At 39.0% G+C, this 17,742-nt stretch overlaps 2 protein-coding genes across 3 annotated transcripts in view; one reads left to right on the top strand and one right to left on the bottom strand.

The window, feature by feature from the left end:
* Nucleotides 1–9,526, bottom strand: part of ESF1 (ESF1 nucleolar pre-rRNA processing protein homolog) — a 30,188-nt gene extending 20,662 nt beyond the window's left edge. Inside the window, exons 1-8 of the mRNA XM_071740252.1 lie at nt 9,507–9,526; nt 7,984–8,647; nt 6,887–7,272; nt 6,102–6,215; nt 5,256–5,356; nt 3,602–3,754; nt 2,165–2,279; nt 1,087–1,225 (exon numbers count right to left, since the gene is read on the bottom strand). Of these exons, the coding sequence (XP_071596353.1) occupies nt 1,087–1,225; nt 2,165–2,279; nt 3,602–3,754; nt 5,256–5,356; nt 6,102–6,215; nt 6,887–7,272; nt 7,984–8,647 (1,672 nt within the window). The 5' untranslated portion in view covers nt 9,507–9,526. The remainder of the gene's footprint in view (nt 1–1,086; nt 1,226–2,164; nt 2,280–3,601; nt 3,755–5,255; nt 5,357–6,101; nt 6,216–6,886; nt 7,273–7,983; nt 8,648–9,506) is intronic.
* A 199-nt stretch (nt 9,527–9,725) lies between these two features.
* On the top strand, nt 9,726–17,448 carry NDUFAF5 (NADH:ubiquinone oxidoreductase complex assembly factor 5). 2 transcript variants are annotated; one of them, XM_071740250.1, is made up of 11 exons: nt 9,726–10,094; nt 10,247–10,287; nt 10,556–10,619; nt 11,247–11,294; nt 11,384–11,487; nt 11,985–12,024; nt 13,609–13,806; nt 14,376–14,436; nt 15,652–15,735; nt 16,107–16,189; nt 16,289–17,448. In XM_071740250.1, the coding sequence occupies exons 1-11, from the start codon at nt 9,732–9,734 to the stop codon at nt 16,373–16,375; spliced, it is 1,173 nt and encodes a 390-aa protein (XP_071596351.1). In that variant the 5' UTR covers nt 9,726–9,731; the 3' UTR covers nt 16,376–17,448. The 2 variants fall into 2 exon arrangements, with proteins under 2 accessions (XP_071596351.1, XP_071596352.1); XM_071740251.1 differs by having other exon boundaries at nt 9,736–10,140.
* Nucleotides 17,449–17,742: the final 294 nt, after the last annotated feature.

Genomic DNA, 17,742 nt, shown 5'->3' with positions numbered 1-17,742 from the left:
CACTTGGGCATACTGCTGGCTGCCTACCAACAACCTCAGGTCCCTGGTAGCTTTCCAGCCATTCCTCCCAAGCCTGTAGTATTGCACGGGTTCGCTGTGATCAAAGGGCAGGACCTGGCACTTGGCCTTGTTAAACTTCATCTTACTGACCTTAACCCACTGGTTCAGCCTGCCTAGGTCCCTTTGAAGGCTTCCTACCCTTGAGCAGATCAACTCTCCCACCCAGCTTGGTGTCATCTGCAAACTTACTGAGGAAGCACTCAATCCCCTCATCATGATCATTAATGAAGATAATGAACAGAAAACGGAGCCCTGGGAAACACCACCGGTGAACAGCCAACACTTGAATTTAATTCTGTTGACTACAACTCTGAGCCCATCCATGTAGCCAGTTTTTAACCCAATAAAGAGTATACATGTGTATGCCCTGAGCTGCCAGCTTCTCTAGGAGAATGCTGGGGGAGACGGTGTCAAAGTCTTTACTAAACTCCAGGCAGATAATATCCACAGCCTTTCCCTCATCCACTAGGAAGGTCACCTGCTCATAGAACAAGACCAGGTTGTTCAAGCAGGATTTGCCTTTCCTGAATCCATGATGGCTGGGCCTCATCTCCTGGCTGTCCTGCACTTGCCATGTGAGTGGACTCACTATGAACCATTTTTCCAGGCACCAAGCTTAGGCTGACAGGCCTATAGTTCCCTGGATCCTCCTTCCGGCCCGTTCTGTAGATGAGGATTATTAATCTTTCCAAAAAAATTTGTAACATCTGTCATCAGTCCACTTATTTCCAAATTGAAAAGGGCAAACAAAAAATACCAACATGCTCACCACCAATTCCTCGTCACTTTCAGGTCTCACATGTAGAAAATAAGGATATAGCACATTCAGAGATGTTTAGCTCTGGAGGAAAATTAGGTTATTTTCATAGTAGAACCTGACCAGTTTTTACACAATGAGCAAATATTGGCCCTGTAAAAGACAACACTCAAAGCACTTTCAAAAGATAGCAGATTTTACATGTTGAAATCACTTGTCTTCAAAATACTGTACCTAATGACATTGTGGACATTTATTAATGTAAGTACCTTGAGGCTCTTCTTCCTCTTCTTCACTAGATGAAGCCAAATAAGCTTGAAAATCCATGTCAAGAAGTTCCTCTTTTTTAAAAGTTCTGCTAAGTGACGTTACTCGTTCATGATCTGTCTCATCCCATGTGATATCTACCTTAAAAATAGGAATGCCATTTGTAGAAGCTGAAACACTGAAATTAAACATTCTAAGTCTGTCTTTTTATAGCAAATCATTTGACACCTTCCAGTTAAGAAGCAATGTAAACCTGTTACTAATATTCTTCACAACAATTAGGTATAAACTTACTAAAATAAATTTAATTGCAACATTTTTTAAATTCTTCTACAATGAATTTCAAGGTTTTTAACCACATGAAAGAATGAATAAGATTCTTTATGGGCTGAAGGGTTCTGTAACATCAGGTCACACAACATAAGACCTCTGTAAGCCCAGCCTCCTTTGTGGCAACAGATACTGGTGTTGAAGCAGCAATCAGCTTTTCTTCCAGGTGCATTCCACTCCTGGAATCACACATGGATTGCAATAGAGACAAAGTGTTTGCACAACTGCACCCTCAACAGGGAGACAAGAAAGATCTAACCAGAAAGAGATTCTGCAGAAATTACTTATTTTCCTATTAATCCTTTCTCCAACATGGTTCCCTTCATGGCCAGAGGGAAGTTTTGGCTGTCACATAAGATGCAATAGGAATGAACAGCTATAAAGAGTGGTAACAACCAAGAAGTCTCCTATTGAGCTACTCACAAATACCCATTTTAGGAAAATTAGACTATTTAACTGTGAATAAGTAATCCCACGTGCAACTTGGTACAGAGGCATACTGAGGTCAAAATGTAGCATTTAATTTGGAACAAAGAAGCTGAATCTCTTTCAAAATCCAAAACTAGAGCTTATTTATGGGTTTGCAACTTGTGGCTCCCTAACACGCTCGAATCTTTTAATACCTTTGAAGTCTGAAGTTTGAAATGTTGAAGATAATCGGGAATCTTTTCTCCACTATGTATGTAATTTATAAGTTGACTATGAACCTAAACAAATTAGAAAAACATTACAAAACCATTGTAAAGATACCTTTGATGTTCCCATAGCAGCAGATGTGAAGTACTTTGGCTTATATAAAGCTCCGTTCACTTCTGAGGCTACATCTTTTGGCTTATCATCAAATGTAACATTATCTGGAATAAATCTTAGAGGCAAATAAAACATATTATTATTCAGATGCACTGTGAAGTTTCATAGTATAAACAGCATAAGCTGTTCATGAGTATAGTACATCAGCACAAAAGAATTTGCTAAAATAAAAAGCTCATCAGCCTAAAAAGGAAACAGAGGAAATGGACAAGCACTCCATACATGTAAGATTAAACACCTGGCTTATGCGAAGCTATTACACAGCTTTTTGGTGTGTAACACCACCATCTTGGGGAAGCAAACTAAACATAAATATTCTGTTATTGGCAAGACCAGGGGTGGAGCTTTTGAATGTTTTGTTTGTTTTAAGAATCATCTTTTTAGAACACTTATTACTAAAAATTCAGAAGAAAAGTGAATAAAATAAATCTGGAAACAGAAATAAAAAAATCAAAATATTTTAGGACAGCCTGGTAAATGTTTAAAATTAGCAGGGGAAAAATGTTTAAAAGACAGAAGTTGTGTAACAATAGAGTAAAATAGATAAAAAAAGCTCATACACAACATGAGAAATATCTTGGGCATTTTTTTATCATTGAAAAGGTAGTATGATGAACTTTGATTCAACATCAAAACATAACAAAGTAGACTAGGAAAAGCATTGGAGAATTTTAACCAGCTGTGTCTCCTGTAAAACATTATCCTTCTGTGTATCACATTCATTTGGCAGAGATATCTCCAGATTGGTTCAAAGCAAAAGCCTTATCTTTCACTGACTTCCATGTGTGCCCGTAACAGGGGCCCCAGCATACAAAGCCAGGTTCTCAGAACTTATTATGATTTACTAACTTCTGCTCAGACTAGAAGGCTTTTTTGTAACAAAATGAAATACTAACAATAAAGCAATACCATAGTTTAAAATTATTTTTTTCCCAAATGTGACTTTTGAAAGATTAGAGCTTCAAGGAGCTGACATAGTAACCTATTGCAGCTTCAAGACATCAGCAGCAACATTGGTGCTCTGCGATAAGAAATCCTGAGAAAGAGCCACTTCTGGACCCTTGCAGAAAGAAAAAGAAAAAACCCCAGGAATTTACTGGGTTTTTTTCTACATTCTACCACTTTACTTAATTCTACCAAAAGGTTGAAGATGCAACTAGAATATTTTACCTGGTTTCTCTGAGAATCATCTCTCTATGCAGAGATCCTCCCAAACTTTCCAATTCCAGTAAAAAATGCTCAAAAAGAAGAAAAAAAGAAATCTACACTGGATGTCTAATTTATTTGCAAATATATTTGTTGATTCCAAATTATTTTAAATTAGCTTTAATTCTCCCTCCCCAGCCCAACATATGATAAAGTCACCACTAGAGTTACCTCAGATCTATGAAAGAACAGCTACTTTCAAATTCCAGTCCATCACACTCCATGTAAATGTTATTGGCTGTTTCAGGAGAATCACATTCTACAACTGCATAGTAGTATTTCAGTCGCTTAAATTGATACTCCCGGAGTTTTTCCCTATAAAGCCTGCAAAAGTGGAAACCACCACAATCAAGTGAGCTGGGTATAACAACTTTTCATCTGCCAAATATATTGATCCAACTCATTAGAAACATGCACCATTCAAGCACTTTGATGATCAGATGTTAAACAGCATGGAGCTCCTCCAGTACCTACCTGGTTTTCCTCAAGTAAACCACAAAATTCAGTTTTGTTAACTGCACACTTTCTGTACCTGACTCTGCTTCCCACAAGCATTATAACATTAGAGTGCCTGGGCAGGGCACAGAGGAGCCACAGAAAACAGTATTTAATAGTTCCTAACAAGTTGTTTGCAATTATCCTAGCTCTTAACAAAGTTGATAAAAAGGATGTTCAAACCTAAGTAAGGTTACATGTTAAACAAGACAAAAGAAACTGGGAGACTTTAAGGACAGGATAGCAGATGCTCACACTAGAAAGAGGCAGTGTAGGAGGGATGAGTAAGAAAGTGCTATGTGTGAGGGAAGGAGTCAGGGATCTAACATGGGTAGCACAGGTTGTGGTGCTGTCATAGAAGATGTCAGCAAGTAAAAACAAAAAGCAGAAGAGAGACTGAGAAGTGGATAAATTGGTGGAAGGATGCAGGACAGAGATGCCAGGAGTGAGGCCTTGTCCAGTGAATTTGAAGGGTACCCACACAGGTATCACTGAGGTGTCTCTGCTGTATTTCTGTTGTATTCCAGAATTTCTAATAGCCCACTGAGCAGGACATCCAACACCTCAGGACACATCTTAATGCATGCAGTGAAGGTGCCTTCAGTACACCGTGTGAGTTCACCATACACTGCCCTGAGCCACTACAGACTTTATTTAAGGGGATCTGCACTTATTTTAGAAGCATCCAGATCTTCCAAATATAAGGCAGTCCTGTGGGATGTATTCTACAAAAGTGACTCCTGTCAGGCTGCCAAACATCTGGAAATCCTGGAAAAATGTAAAAGCAAAACATGTAGAATTCCATACAGACAAGACTTTCAAGGGGAACAGAAGAAACAAAAAAAAGACATGCCTGAAAAGCCTGGACAACAGTCGGCCTGAAGAGCTCAGCCTAGTAAGTGAGGGCTGCTGAAAGAAATCTCAACCTGAGAAATCTTGGCCTAACTTAAGGTCCCTGTTGGTTACACAGATAAAAATTTTGACAGTAAGCAACAAAGGAAGTTTACTGCATGAACAGCAATCTGTAGTGGAGAAATACTATCTTAAACTCTCCACACATTTGTTTCATTTTATTATCCCAATGAGGTACATAATAAAAAATTTTAATTCAATTATCAAAAAATAAATTTTCCCATGTTTCACCATAATGCACTTATTTGATCCATCAATGATGAACCAGGGCCAGTTCTAAAACATCCTTTGAACAAGCTATAGAATTAAAACATCTACAAAAGACGTCCACATATAAAATCTTGGAAACAGCAGCACATCAAGATTTTCACTGAGAATTAGACATTCTACATCTCTCATTCAAAGACTAAATAAATACCCATCATTCTCTGTGGTATTCTCTGGAAGATCAAATAGTTCCACGGGTCCTTTTTGTTCTTCCTCTTTCAATCTCTCTTTTCCAAACTCCGAAGGATAAATCTACAAACACAAAAATCAGTGAACTAATTAGTGAACTAATAACTGAACCAACTAGGAATAAATAATTCACCAAGCTTTTAGATATTATCTTTTGTTCTTTACATAAGTAAGGGGATCAAATCCTTAAATTATAATACCCCCTTATTTTTAATTTATAGAATAGAGAGTAGAATAAACAAACTTCTGGTAAGGACTGGGAGTATTTTGAGACAGAGGAAGAAGCTTTGTTCATTTTACTGGCCCTCTTCAGAAAGGGGAATTTGACCAACATTTTTCAGAAACCTAGACGCAGACACTAAAAATGTAAAATATAACATAGCTGATCAGAAGTTAACCAGTTTATTGTAAACTCAAAAGTAGTGAAAAACAAGTGTTGTGCAATGATGAAAGGGTTTGGAAAGTATTTAGAAATAGCCAGATTTAGGACTGGGTTATTCCTTGAAATATCACTGCAAATCAAACTGGCCAAAGAAATGCAGTCTCTCCCTACTAACACTTAGAACCAATCTCTTAAACATGAGAAGCTAACATCCTTGGGATCTAACTCCACAACATACTGGGCCATTACTGAAAATCAGCACATTTATGTCTAACACAACAAATTAAACTGAATCACAGTTTCTCATTTATCATGTTAATCTCTCTTTTGGCTCTTCTACAGAAATGTATTTCTTTGTTCCTATTTTGTAGCATCACTTTTTTATAACAGTAAAAGCCACTACTCCTTTTGCAAATCAGGTGTTACCTTAACAGAAAATACTCTTCCTCCTTTGGGGGTGAAAGAATTAAACAGAGCCAGCAGATCCTTAGCCTTCAGCCTATCCCAATCCATATTACAAACTGCCAATCGACTTGTAATCTGGAGTGAGGAGAAAAAGAAAGAAAAAACAACCCTTCTGAAAACATAAAAAAAGCATTTTCATCAAGACTTTGTGTCTCTTAAACTAGCAAAGGTCAGAAGCAGCTACCAGAGAAGATGAAAAGGACATAAATAGTGAAGCAGCACAGAACTGTCTACATCAATCACGGATTTAGGACTGCAGATACATCCTTTTTGGTATCCTTCCATCACTAGTCACAACACCAACTAGTATCATCACAGTACTGGAACAGCACAGGAGTACTGACTTATACAGTTATCATGCTCCATATTAAAGTCCTACTTCACTGTCTAAGGATTTCTTAATTTCTGAAAGTGCAATTTAAAAAACTAAATTAAACAAAAGCGAAGAAAAAGCAGTGAACAAAAGCAGTATTATTTAAATTCTGGAATTTCTGAAAAGCTCAATTCTGTTTATTCTTTCACTTAAAGCTAGCTTATCTATAGGTAAGCCTCTGTTTAGATGGAAAGACACACACCAGTGAAAACTGCTAGTCTCATTCTCAGCCAACTTAATCACCACGAGCATTCTGTAAAAAAACTCTATAATTTCAAAAAACCTTTCATAGATGAAGGTCTGTAATGAACTCATAACAGTGTACATTTCTGAGTTTTTCATGCAGCAATTTCACATGCAGAAATACTGTTACCTCATCTCCACGAGGGGCATCTTTATCTAGCTCACGCCATGAATGCTCTATCTCTGGCTCCTTTGGGAAAAGGTCATTTAAATCCTCGTCATCTTCTGAGCTCGTTTCAATGTTCCCTATGCCTCTAGCTAGATCAGGCCCACTATCACTTTCTTCATCATCTGAATCACTGTCTTCTTCGCCCGTTTCCCCATCATCTTCTGGCTCCTCTTCCTCTCCTGTTTCCCCGTCATCTTCTGGCTCTTCTCCCTCATCTGTTTCCCTATCATCTTCTTGCTCCTCTTCTCCCAATTCTTCACTCTCCAAATCATCACTTGCAGAAATTTCTTCCTCAGATTGGCTTTTACTGATGTCACCTTGATCACAGGTGCCTGTACGTCCAGTCACTGAAAGACAAGCATCAGATAACTTTTTATGTTGCAATTACACACGGCCCTTTATGAAGTGGAAAAAACCTCAGATGTACAGAACCCCTGAAATGCGTAACGATGCAGGAACAAATTACATTAGGGAAGTAGCAGTGTCAGTTCTTCAGCTTGTCTAATCTATTGCTCTTCAGGCCCACAAATATTATCAAGCACACATTCTGATAAAATGTGAATGTTATTCTATTTATAAGTAAAGAATCAACAGGTAGAATTTCAATTTCAATCATCTAGGCAGTATGCATTGACATGCAATATAAAGTTTTTCTTCGGGTCACCTGTACTCTCTAATGCCCTCTTATATTAATGGCATGGTGCTGCCACCCTTACATTTTCAGTCAACAACTTTTAAGCCTTCACGGTATCAGATCTTACATCTGATATTCAGTTTGATAAGTAACCTGGGTGGTACTATACATTTTCTTTTTCTAACCATCCTAACCAGCAATTTCAGCTCCAAGAATCCAAAGGACATGGATGTTCACAATCCATCTGAAGAGCAAGCACTGATTCTATAAAGAGCTGACCAGCTCCAACCCTGACAACCTCCAACATCAATTCCAAGACAGTCAGCTACTTTACGATTGATCTTGCAAAAGATCTTCCATGGATAAAAAAAAGGAACAACATCCAAGTAAATGTAGACAAATCCTACTTATTTGAACAACTGACCTGATTCTTTTATTTTTCCTCCTAGGTCCCCCCTGGCAGCTTTAGCTGATTTCGTACCTCTTGGCTGAGAATATTTTTGCTTGTTTTGAACTGAAATTGATCTTCCTTCTGATGCATCTCCTTGCTTCTTATTCCCTTTGTGTAAAAGGCCATCAATTTCTGTTGCAGTTTTCTTAGAGCTCTCTTTCAACTTAAATTTCGATGTCATTTTTTGTCCTTTACTTTTCAGGTCATCTAGCTTTGTCATTCCTTCTGATGTTTGGTCCACTCCTTGTTTGTTTATTTTGCTCTTCTCCAGAGAGAAACCATCGGCGAGTAGTTTTGCATCTCCTGTAGGCTTAGCTTTTTTTTTCTTTTTTTTCTTTTCAGCACGTTCTTTACTATCATCTTCTGAAAGATCAGAGTCGGATTCTGACAGAGCATAAAATTTCCTGAGGTTCTCTGTAGAAGTATAGTTAACAGGGCGACCTCTTTTATCCACTGTATATTTCAACTTAAACTTCTTGTCGTGAAACATAGCTCGGAATCGTTTGTCAATCTTGATTTTACGTTTTTTTTCTGGCATCTCCCAAAACCTGGGATCCCTAGTAATGCAGCTAAACCTCCCATCCTTCAGTATTTCCTCTTGGGATGACATTTTTGATGCTGTTGAAGGCTTGGCCATCTACAACATGGGAAGAAAAAAGACCCCACTTCTGATTTTAAAAAGTGAAGAAGGATAAACAGAAATTTTTAATATAAAACTGAAAGAAATTAAAGGAGCAGTTAAATTTCTAACCTATACTTTAAAATTATTTCCAAAACCTTATACAGCATTTAAATGAGTCATCCTGTAACTACCAGTCTTGGCCACAAATCTTAGCTTCCTCTTGATAATGGATATGCAGCTCAAAAAAACCATACTGGCTGCAGATACAAACATAAGTGACATCCTATCAATCCCACACAAGATCTTCACTGTCAGCCAGACCTCAGAGTTGTACTTCCAACAGGCAGGTAGAAAGAGCTGGAACTGTTCAGCCTGAGGACAAAGCTCCAGGAAGACCTTATAGCAGCCTCCTAGTAACTAAAAAGGCTACAGGAAAACTTCTGTAAAGCTTTTTACAAGGGCAGGTAGTGACAGAACAAGGAGTGAGCCACTGGAACAGGCTGTCCATAGGAACTTGGGATACTTCCTCCCTGGAAGCGTTCAAGGCTGAGCGGGCTTTAAACACCTTCATATAGTAGGTGTTCCTATTCATGGCAGGAAGGTGGGAACTTTAAGGGGTCTTTAAGATCCCTTCCAACCCAAACCATTCCGTGACTTTAAAGCACCATTTAGGAACGAAGTCAGCGTTTTGGCGGCCTCAGGCCTACACCACCAGCCGTTCCAGCAGAAGCTCAGCACGGCCCAGCAGCAGCACAGCAGCACCGGGGCCTCCCTCACAGCCCTACACTGAGCCGGTTGCGGCACCCCACTCCCTCCCCAACCCCAGCGGTGGGCAACACCCCACAGAGGCGTTCCAGTGTGGAGCCCCGCTCACACAACCAGGCCGCTCCGAGCCACCGACCGTTAAGGACCGTTAAAGGACGGTTAAAGACGGTTAACAGCCGCTGCCTTCTCTTTCTCTTCTTCCTCCTCCTACTCCTCAGCGCAGCACGCGGAGGCCCAAGACCACAATGCACCACACGGCGACACAGCACTACGGCAGCCGCAGAAGGACTAAACTCTGCCGGGAGGGAGGAGCAAAGGAATGACGACAGAGGGGATGCGGGCGGGAGGGCTGGAGACGAGTACCGGGGCGGCTCCGGCGCTGCTTCCCCCGCGCATGCGCACGTCCGAGACGATGGGGGTGGCGGCAGCGGCGGCCGTTGGGGTGCGAACCCTGAGGGGGTTCGGCCGCCCCATCCTGCAGGCGCGCTGGGGCCGGGGCGGTTCTGCCGGCGGCAGCCGGCGGCTCTGGGTGCCGTCGAGCCCGGCTACTGCCCCCGCCGCTTCTCCTTCTCCTCCCGGCAGCTCTTCGTCGGGCTCGGGCGCGCTGAACCCTTTCGACCGGCGGCTGAAGCGGAAGCAAAAGAACTGGGCGGCGCTGCAGGCCGAGCCCGCCAAATGCGACTACCTGCGGGAGGAGGTGGGGGCGGCGGCCGGCGGAGGCCCGGGGCGGCCCCCTCGGCAAGGTGGGGGAGGCGTCAGCCAAGCGCGGGGTGCTGGGGGTTGGTTGGGGTGGAAGCGCCGGGGGAGGGAGCCGTGTGCGGCCCCGCTGACTGCAGGCTGTCCCCTCAGGTCGGCAGCAGGATCGCGGACAGGGTGTTTGACATAACCAGGTGAGCCTCGCCGTGAGGGGAGCGGGGGGGCACCGCTCTGTGTCCTGCACGCAGCCCTGGAGCTGCAAGGTCACATCGCTTGACCGTGACCCTCGGGAAGAAACGCTGGGTTTGTGCTTTCTCTGTGCTTACCCTCGGCGGTAACCGCAGAAGGGGGAGCTTGATGTGCTTGGGGTCTAAAAGATGTTTGGAAACGAGCAGACAAAACTTAACCTCGTCTAAAGCTTAAGCCTTGATTATATTTTATGTTGGTAAACTTATCCTTTAGAACGTTTCCTCTTGCTTTGGATGTTGGCTCTGGAAGAGGTTACATAGCTCCACATTTAACCAAGGTACTGACGCTTTATATTTAAGAGTGTTTAAAATAAGCTTATATTAAGCTCTCTGTTTGCAAACAGGGTTCTGTTGTAACTTCAAACGGTCCTCTGATTCTTGGTAACTCCTGTCTTTTCTCTACTCGTAGGTGTAGCCGCAATCCAAAGATGTGCTCTTTTGTATTTATTGTCACTGAAAATTGGACAGATAGTAGTGCAATGAGCTTTCTGTTGTATGACAATTTTTAGCCTTGGGTGGGAATGTCCTTGTCTTTCAATCAGTCTTTGAACAGTTACTAGAGAGAACTATCGTTATGGAAACTTCTAAATGATGAACCATTTAACTTTCATGAACTGTGCTGTTAACGAAAGTCCTTCACTGGTTGCTAATCCATAGATTCTGTCTGACTTAATTTACACCTAAAGATGCAGATTGTGTTTTCTTTTTCTGCTTTTTCCTCAGCTATTCTCACTATTAGCAATTGCTGTATATTATGTTTGGAGAAAAATGCTTTCAGCTTTGCATAAAGTTTTATCAAGTGCTAAGGAGGTTGCTTCCAACTTAATATGTGTTAACATTCAAAACAATTCTGTCGATTATTAAACAGTTTAAATATTTGATACACGTTTAAAATTTTATTTCAGGAAATCGTTGAAAAACTTGTTCAAGTTGATATTGCAGAGAATGCTTTAGTAAGTAGCTTTCTGAATGCTAATATGCAGGAATTCCATAATGCAGGAAAGTAAAAGAAGTGAAGTTTCTGATGTTTTTCTTCTAACAGAAAAATGCCATAGAATCTGAAATCCCTACAGTCAGTGTTGTAGCTGATGAGGAATCCCTTCCTTTCAAAGAAGATACGTTTGATCTTGTTGTTAGCAGCTTAAGGTATGCATTAGTAATTTGTTTACATTTTTTGTTAAATTTTGTTACATTTTTTTGTTAAATAATGGAATTTAAGTATAACTTTAAGGAGAGAAAAAAACACTGCCTTAAACAGTCATGTTATATGAAATGTACTTACTTGTTTAGTATGAGTATACATATATTAGGAAAAACTGCATTATGCTAGTTCCTGTTTTTCTGTTTGTTTTTCCTTCAAGACTCATGTAATGTCTCTCCTGTGCTTTGACTAAACAGTTTATAGGACTTTTTTCTTCTTGGGTTAAAAAAAAAAAATTCAAACAAAACCCCAAACTAATTGTATCAACTTCAGTTTTCATTCAGTGTGACTTCTAAGCAGGCATTTCAGAACTTCAGCAAATTGAGAAACTAGTTTGTTGCTTTGGCTTCTGAAACATACATATTAGATAACCTAACCGTTAGTTTCATTCCCTAATTGTTTTTAATATGCAATTATAAAATGAACATTTTTGTTATTTCAGTTTACATTGGGTGAATGATCTTCCTAGAGCTTTTAAAGAGGTAAGAAACTGGTTGTTAATACTAAAAATCAATGCTTGCTATTACTTGCATTCAAAGCTCTCTGTATTTCCAGGTCCTCTTTAAATAAGAGGCACAGAAATAGATTGTGTTGCACACAGGTATTTTTTACAGTGTTTTTTGAGGAGCATCAATTGATATTTCTGCCAATTTTTATGTCAAATCAATATGGCAAGTAACTAAAACATTTTTATCATCTAGTCTCAACAGTTGAGACTAATGGTAACTAATGTAAACTAAGGTAATGCTATTAATTTTTTGTGTGTTGGCTCTCGTTATTGAGTTTCTAAATCTAACCTTTCTGTAACTGATTTCTGGAACTTGTATTTCAAAATAAAGAGCTGCAACATAAAAAAATACTACAGCTTTAATCAGATAAAGGCTTTTTGATTTTTAATTGAAGCAAATACTTGTTGAGGACAGAAAACCAAAACTATTGCTGATAAAAAGGTGATTTTTGGGTTATTTCAGTTCCTTCCTGCAGATTAAAACTTTTTTCATATCACTTAATTTTGAGGAAGAACAAGAAGTGTTTTAGCCACTTTGCTGTTTTTAATTTATTTCAAATTGGTCAGTCACTACAGTGCTCTTGTATCACCTGTCTATATGAAAAGGAATACCCTGCTGTTATGGAAATAATAAAAAATAGAAATTGAATTGCCTTCAGTACTTTAAAACCAATAATTTTCTGTGGAGTGTCACATTTTCAACTCCATGGTAAAGATAATTGACATGTAATAATTTCCCACAAAAGAGGGAACTAAGGTTCTTGGCAAATTATCACCATGAGTGCTTATTTCTTACTTTGGGACTACTGGCTTTAACTTATGGAAACTGCATTCAGCTGCTTGAATTTCTTGTCAACTTTAGGGTTCTTTATCAGTGTAGAAAGGGTAGCATGTTTAGTACTTCAATAAAAACCAGTGTGAGATTCTTATTTCAAATCAGTAAGGTCAACTTTTTGAAGCTTTTGCTATCTTAGCCCGTAAAGTGGTGCCTTCTGGTTATCTAAACCAGGGATCATTGCCAGTCTCAAGGAACAAAGAAACCATTACTTTATTTGCATTCTCATTAGAAAAGGACCTAGTCAAGAAAGAAAGGAGCTCGCCAACCTCTGCATTTGTCGTGATATTGCCATTCTTGCTGGTTAAAAATAAGTGTAGCTGTAATAAGAATTGTATTACTTCACTGTGTGTTCAAAAGTGCTGAGATCACTATTGGAAACTTAAGGCTCTGATTTCTCTTAAATCATTCCATTAAAAAGTATTTTTGCTGCCTTTGCCTGAGAAAGGAAAAACAAGCATTTCCACAATGTGTTTTGTTTCCTGACTGTAAGTGTAATTTCTGGGGATTCGCTGTTTCTCGAAACCAGTCTCTTTTCAGACAAATTATTGATCTTGCAGCATTAACAAAAGCTTTGGCACAGCTTGCCTTGCAGAATACAGTCGATGTTACAACTATTATAACCATTGATTTTTAACTTGATTTTTAAAAGTCCTAAGAACTTCTTAATTGCATATGCTTAATAACAAAAGGCGTTTACTTTTTTGTGTGTTTTTGTTGCAGATTCACCAAGTTCTTAAGCCAGATGGAGTATTCATTGGTGCAATGTTTGGGGGAGACACACTGTATGAGCTTCGCTGCTCTTTGCAGCTAGCAGAACTGGAGAGAGAAGGGGGATTTTCTCCTCACGTATCACCATTCACTGCTGTCTCTGATTTGGGACATCTGCTGTCAAGAGCTGGGTTTAACACCCTTACTGTGGTAATTATAAACAAAAGAGCAATCAGATAGAACAGTCCAGCACACCAGAGCTCCTGGTATATAAAAAATACTATTTATGACTGTATTAGTAATGCAGTGTAGAGCTTCTGGTGTATAGAAATACTATTTATGACTGTATTAGTAAAGCAGTGTTTCCTTCTGCATTACTCCTCCTGCTGTATGTTTCTGAAATAGCTTGGGCTGCCCCTGTTCTTGGCTTCACTGTGATTAATGAAACCAACTCAAGTGTGTCTTTGGCCAGGGGCCTAGTAGAGTCTGCATGATCATCTTGGAGAAATGTCAGAGGATGTTAGAGCTGCTTGAAAAAACTTTAGACACTCTTGCTGTGTCTTCTAAAACAAGAAAATAATAGCATTTAGGTTAAAATTTGATTGTATTTGGGCTACGGCACAAAATTTTTTAGAAATGTTAAGACAGTATATTGTTCTCAGAAATGCTCAGTTTGAACTGAAAAGGCAGATGAGTAGTTTGCTAGCAGCCCTGAAGGCTGGCATGGTGCTGCTGATGTAGCTTGATCTGCTCTAAACTAAGCTTCTGAATTTTTCTAGGATACTGACGAAATTCAAGTCAACTACCCAGGGTTATTTGAGGTTATGGAAGACTTGCAAGGCAAGTATACACTTCCAGGAAACATAATTTTTTTCTGGATCAGTGGTACAGACACAGAAGAGTTTGACTGTGTGTTGCTTAACTTGAGATCACAGAATGTTTGGCGTTGGAAGGGACCACTAGAAGCCACCTAGTCCGTGCCCCCTGCAGTAAGTAGGGACACCTTCAGCTAGATCATCTTGCTCAGAGCCCCATCCAGCCTAACCTCAAATGCTTCCAGGGATGGGGCATCTACAGCCTCTCTGGGCAACTTGTTCTAGTGCTTCACCACCCTCATAATAAAAAAATTATTCTTTACTTATTATTTAATTTTGCTGTGTTCGAGTTTATTGTAAGAGTGGAAACATTGCTTTTTACCCTGATCTCTAGGGAATCAGAACTGATGATGCCTTTCAGCACATCTGCATTGGGAAGCATTTTCTGCTTCCTATGTATTCCATTCTTTGTGATCTCAGGTCAGTGTCAGCTGCTGAAAAGCCCTGAAAGGGAGACAGAAGTGCATATCCCACACACTGACTTTTCCCAAGAGTTTTCCCAATTATCAGGACATTCAGCTAACTGCTTTGGAATGAGAATAAATAGACTCTCATATTGGAGTCTGCTGAGGAATGAAGAAAACTACGAGATGCTGAACAATTCAGTTAGAATTCTGGTTGCATTTGTCATCAATTGTAAAGCAGTCATTTATATGCAGCTTGTAAAGCAATTCAGGGCATCTTATTCTGGATCAGCTGCTTTCGTTTAGAGTAATTCCTTAATGAAAATAAAACTTAATCTCTGCAGAAACATCCAGATGCAGTAAGCACATAAAGAGTTTAGAATTGCAGATATTTATTTCTTACTAAAAATCTCTTGTAGTGATTTTGCTGCTTACCTGTTAAAAAAACAAACAGACATCTGAGTGATATGTCTGAATACTTTGTGTTCCTGCTTAAAATAAATAATACTAGAAAACCTGAATGTTTGGAGACTCAGGCAGAAGAAGTAATAATTTGAAATAATTTCCAGCATACAAACTGTACGTTGCATTAAAAAGCCCAGATTCTTGGAGCTGAGAAAGTCAACTTATTATTTGTTGTATGTTGTTCTTTCTTAGAGTGTGATTCAGAGGATTCTATACATACTCTGGTTTAGTTAAAATGTCATTAGTGCATGATACTTAACTCATGGCATACACTATGTCTTCTTTTTCTTAAAGATAAAACATATTTTTAGGTATGGGGGAGAGTAATTGCTCTTGGAATAGAAAACCTCTGCTACACAGGGAGACAATGTTGGCAGCTGCTGCAATATACCGAGGCAAGTATTAGAGAGGTAATGAGTTAATACAAAATTACCTTAAGAATGTAATTTCTGTGTCTTTTTCTGCAACCACTGTGTTAAGAAAAAACAAACAAACAAATAAAAAAACTCATGCCAAAAAAACCCCAACACACATAATAAAAAAAAGAACCAAACAAAACCAAAACCATACAGATATTTTTAATCTTATAGTGGCAGAATTTGAACTATGTTGATGTACCCGTGTGAGATTTTTACTGTCCCAAATATTCCACCAGCAGTCATTATGATTAATATGTCACACTTTGTTCTGATGTTCTCAGAAGTAAATATTTCTTAGTAATCCTGTTCTGTGTAACTTTTTTTCCTTTTCCTTCCTGTTGTAACAGAAATGTATGGAAATAGCGATGGCACAGTACCTGCCACATTTCAGATCTACTATATGATTGGCTGGAAGTTCCATGAATCACAGGTAATGTGAAGTTGAACTATTTTCTGTCTAAAGGTACTTTTTAAAATTACTGATGCTTTAAAACATTTTTACTTGGTTTTTTCATCTCTTTTTTCTTAGGCAAGACCAGCCCAGAGAGGTTCTGCAACAGTTTCACTTGGAGATCTGGCAAAAATAGATGGACTTCTTTCTAGAGAAAAAAAATAGGTTTTCACCAGAAATAATAGTTGTCTTGAAGCTTCTATAAAACCTCTCATTGCAGACAGTCTTGTGCCTATTTTGTGGTGACATTCTGAAATTATAATAATCTGCACGCAACAAGGTTTTTTGGTTTTTACTGCCTGTGCTGCAATATCAAATGTGTAAAATGATGGTTGTTTTTTGTTTCTTTGTTTCTAGAGAAATATTTTGTAGTATTTTATGTGAGTACACACTCATCCAACTTGTGGTTAAATAACTATTTTCAAATGTAATGCCTCTTCCAGGATTACACTATCACAGGCTGCTTCAGGTATAATTTGCAAGTGTGAGTGTGCATCACCATGTATTTTTTAACTGTTCCTAAAGGACTAGATCAAAATAAAGAATAGTACTTGGTGGCAAGTGTATTTGTAAGACATCCTGCAAGAGAAAATACCAAAAGTGTGCACACCTAAATGAGTTTTGTGGGTTGGAAATTCTGGGTAAAAAGCTACCGTAGATTATTATATGCTTGACACATGAATGTTTGACTTGTGCATAAGGAAGTGATATAAAAATATCTCAAGTTGCCACCCTTCACGTACAGCCCTCAAATTTGATTACTCTTCCTGCCACCCCAAAAACTAGGAATGTTTCAGAACACAAGTAGTGGAGCTCAACCATAAGAAAGCTGGATGTTTCATTGTGTCTTTAAAAAATTTTTGCATCATGATTTGACTTAATTTACTGCAAGCAGTCACCTAGCACTCTGATGTGTAAGTTTCAAATTAGTCAAGTAGCTTAGAAGTGGCCTTCTCAGGAGTTTGTACTCTTTTGAAGTTCCATGTTTTGGTTTGGTTTTTTACCTGTTCTTTTAGACTATAGCATTTGAAAAATTTAGGGCCATTATACATCTAGGTGTTGTATCAATACTGGTGAGAGAAAAACTTGAGGTTTGTTTTAAAATTATCCAGCAGGTGGAGTTTGATAGAACGGTGTGGCACAGAACAAATAGGCAATGTACACAGAAGTATTCCTATTGTATCCAGAATTACTGAATTATGATTCAAAGATTAATAAAGATATTGAAGTCAACCTTCTATTGCTTACTCAGTGATCAGTTTCCAAAGTAACAAATGTTGAAAAATAAACTCTTCATGCAGTGTTCAGTGAGCTAGAAGATCAACTTACAGGCCTAATTTGGGGTTCATTTGATCTATCAGGCTTTGAAGAAGTGGGCAGAGAAGGTACAGAACATAAGGAGCATAGGAATTTTCTGTCCTGCTTTTGCTTACAGAGTTAATCCATATTTATTCAAGGAGAATTAGTTCATCTTCCATTTGCCAGGAGGGTTGCTGTTCCTTTTCTAAGGAAAAAGGAGAGGCTGTAAGCCA

Source organism: Heliangelus exortis, chromosome 3 (assembly GCF_036169615.1).
Source record: "Heliangelus exortis chromosome 3, bHelExo1.hap1, whole genome shotgun sequence".
Lineage (NCBI taxonomy): Eukaryota > Metazoa > Chordata > Aves > Apodiformes > Trochilidae > Heliangelus > Heliangelus exortis.
This window is presented reverse-complemented; position numbering and strand designations above follow the sequence as displayed.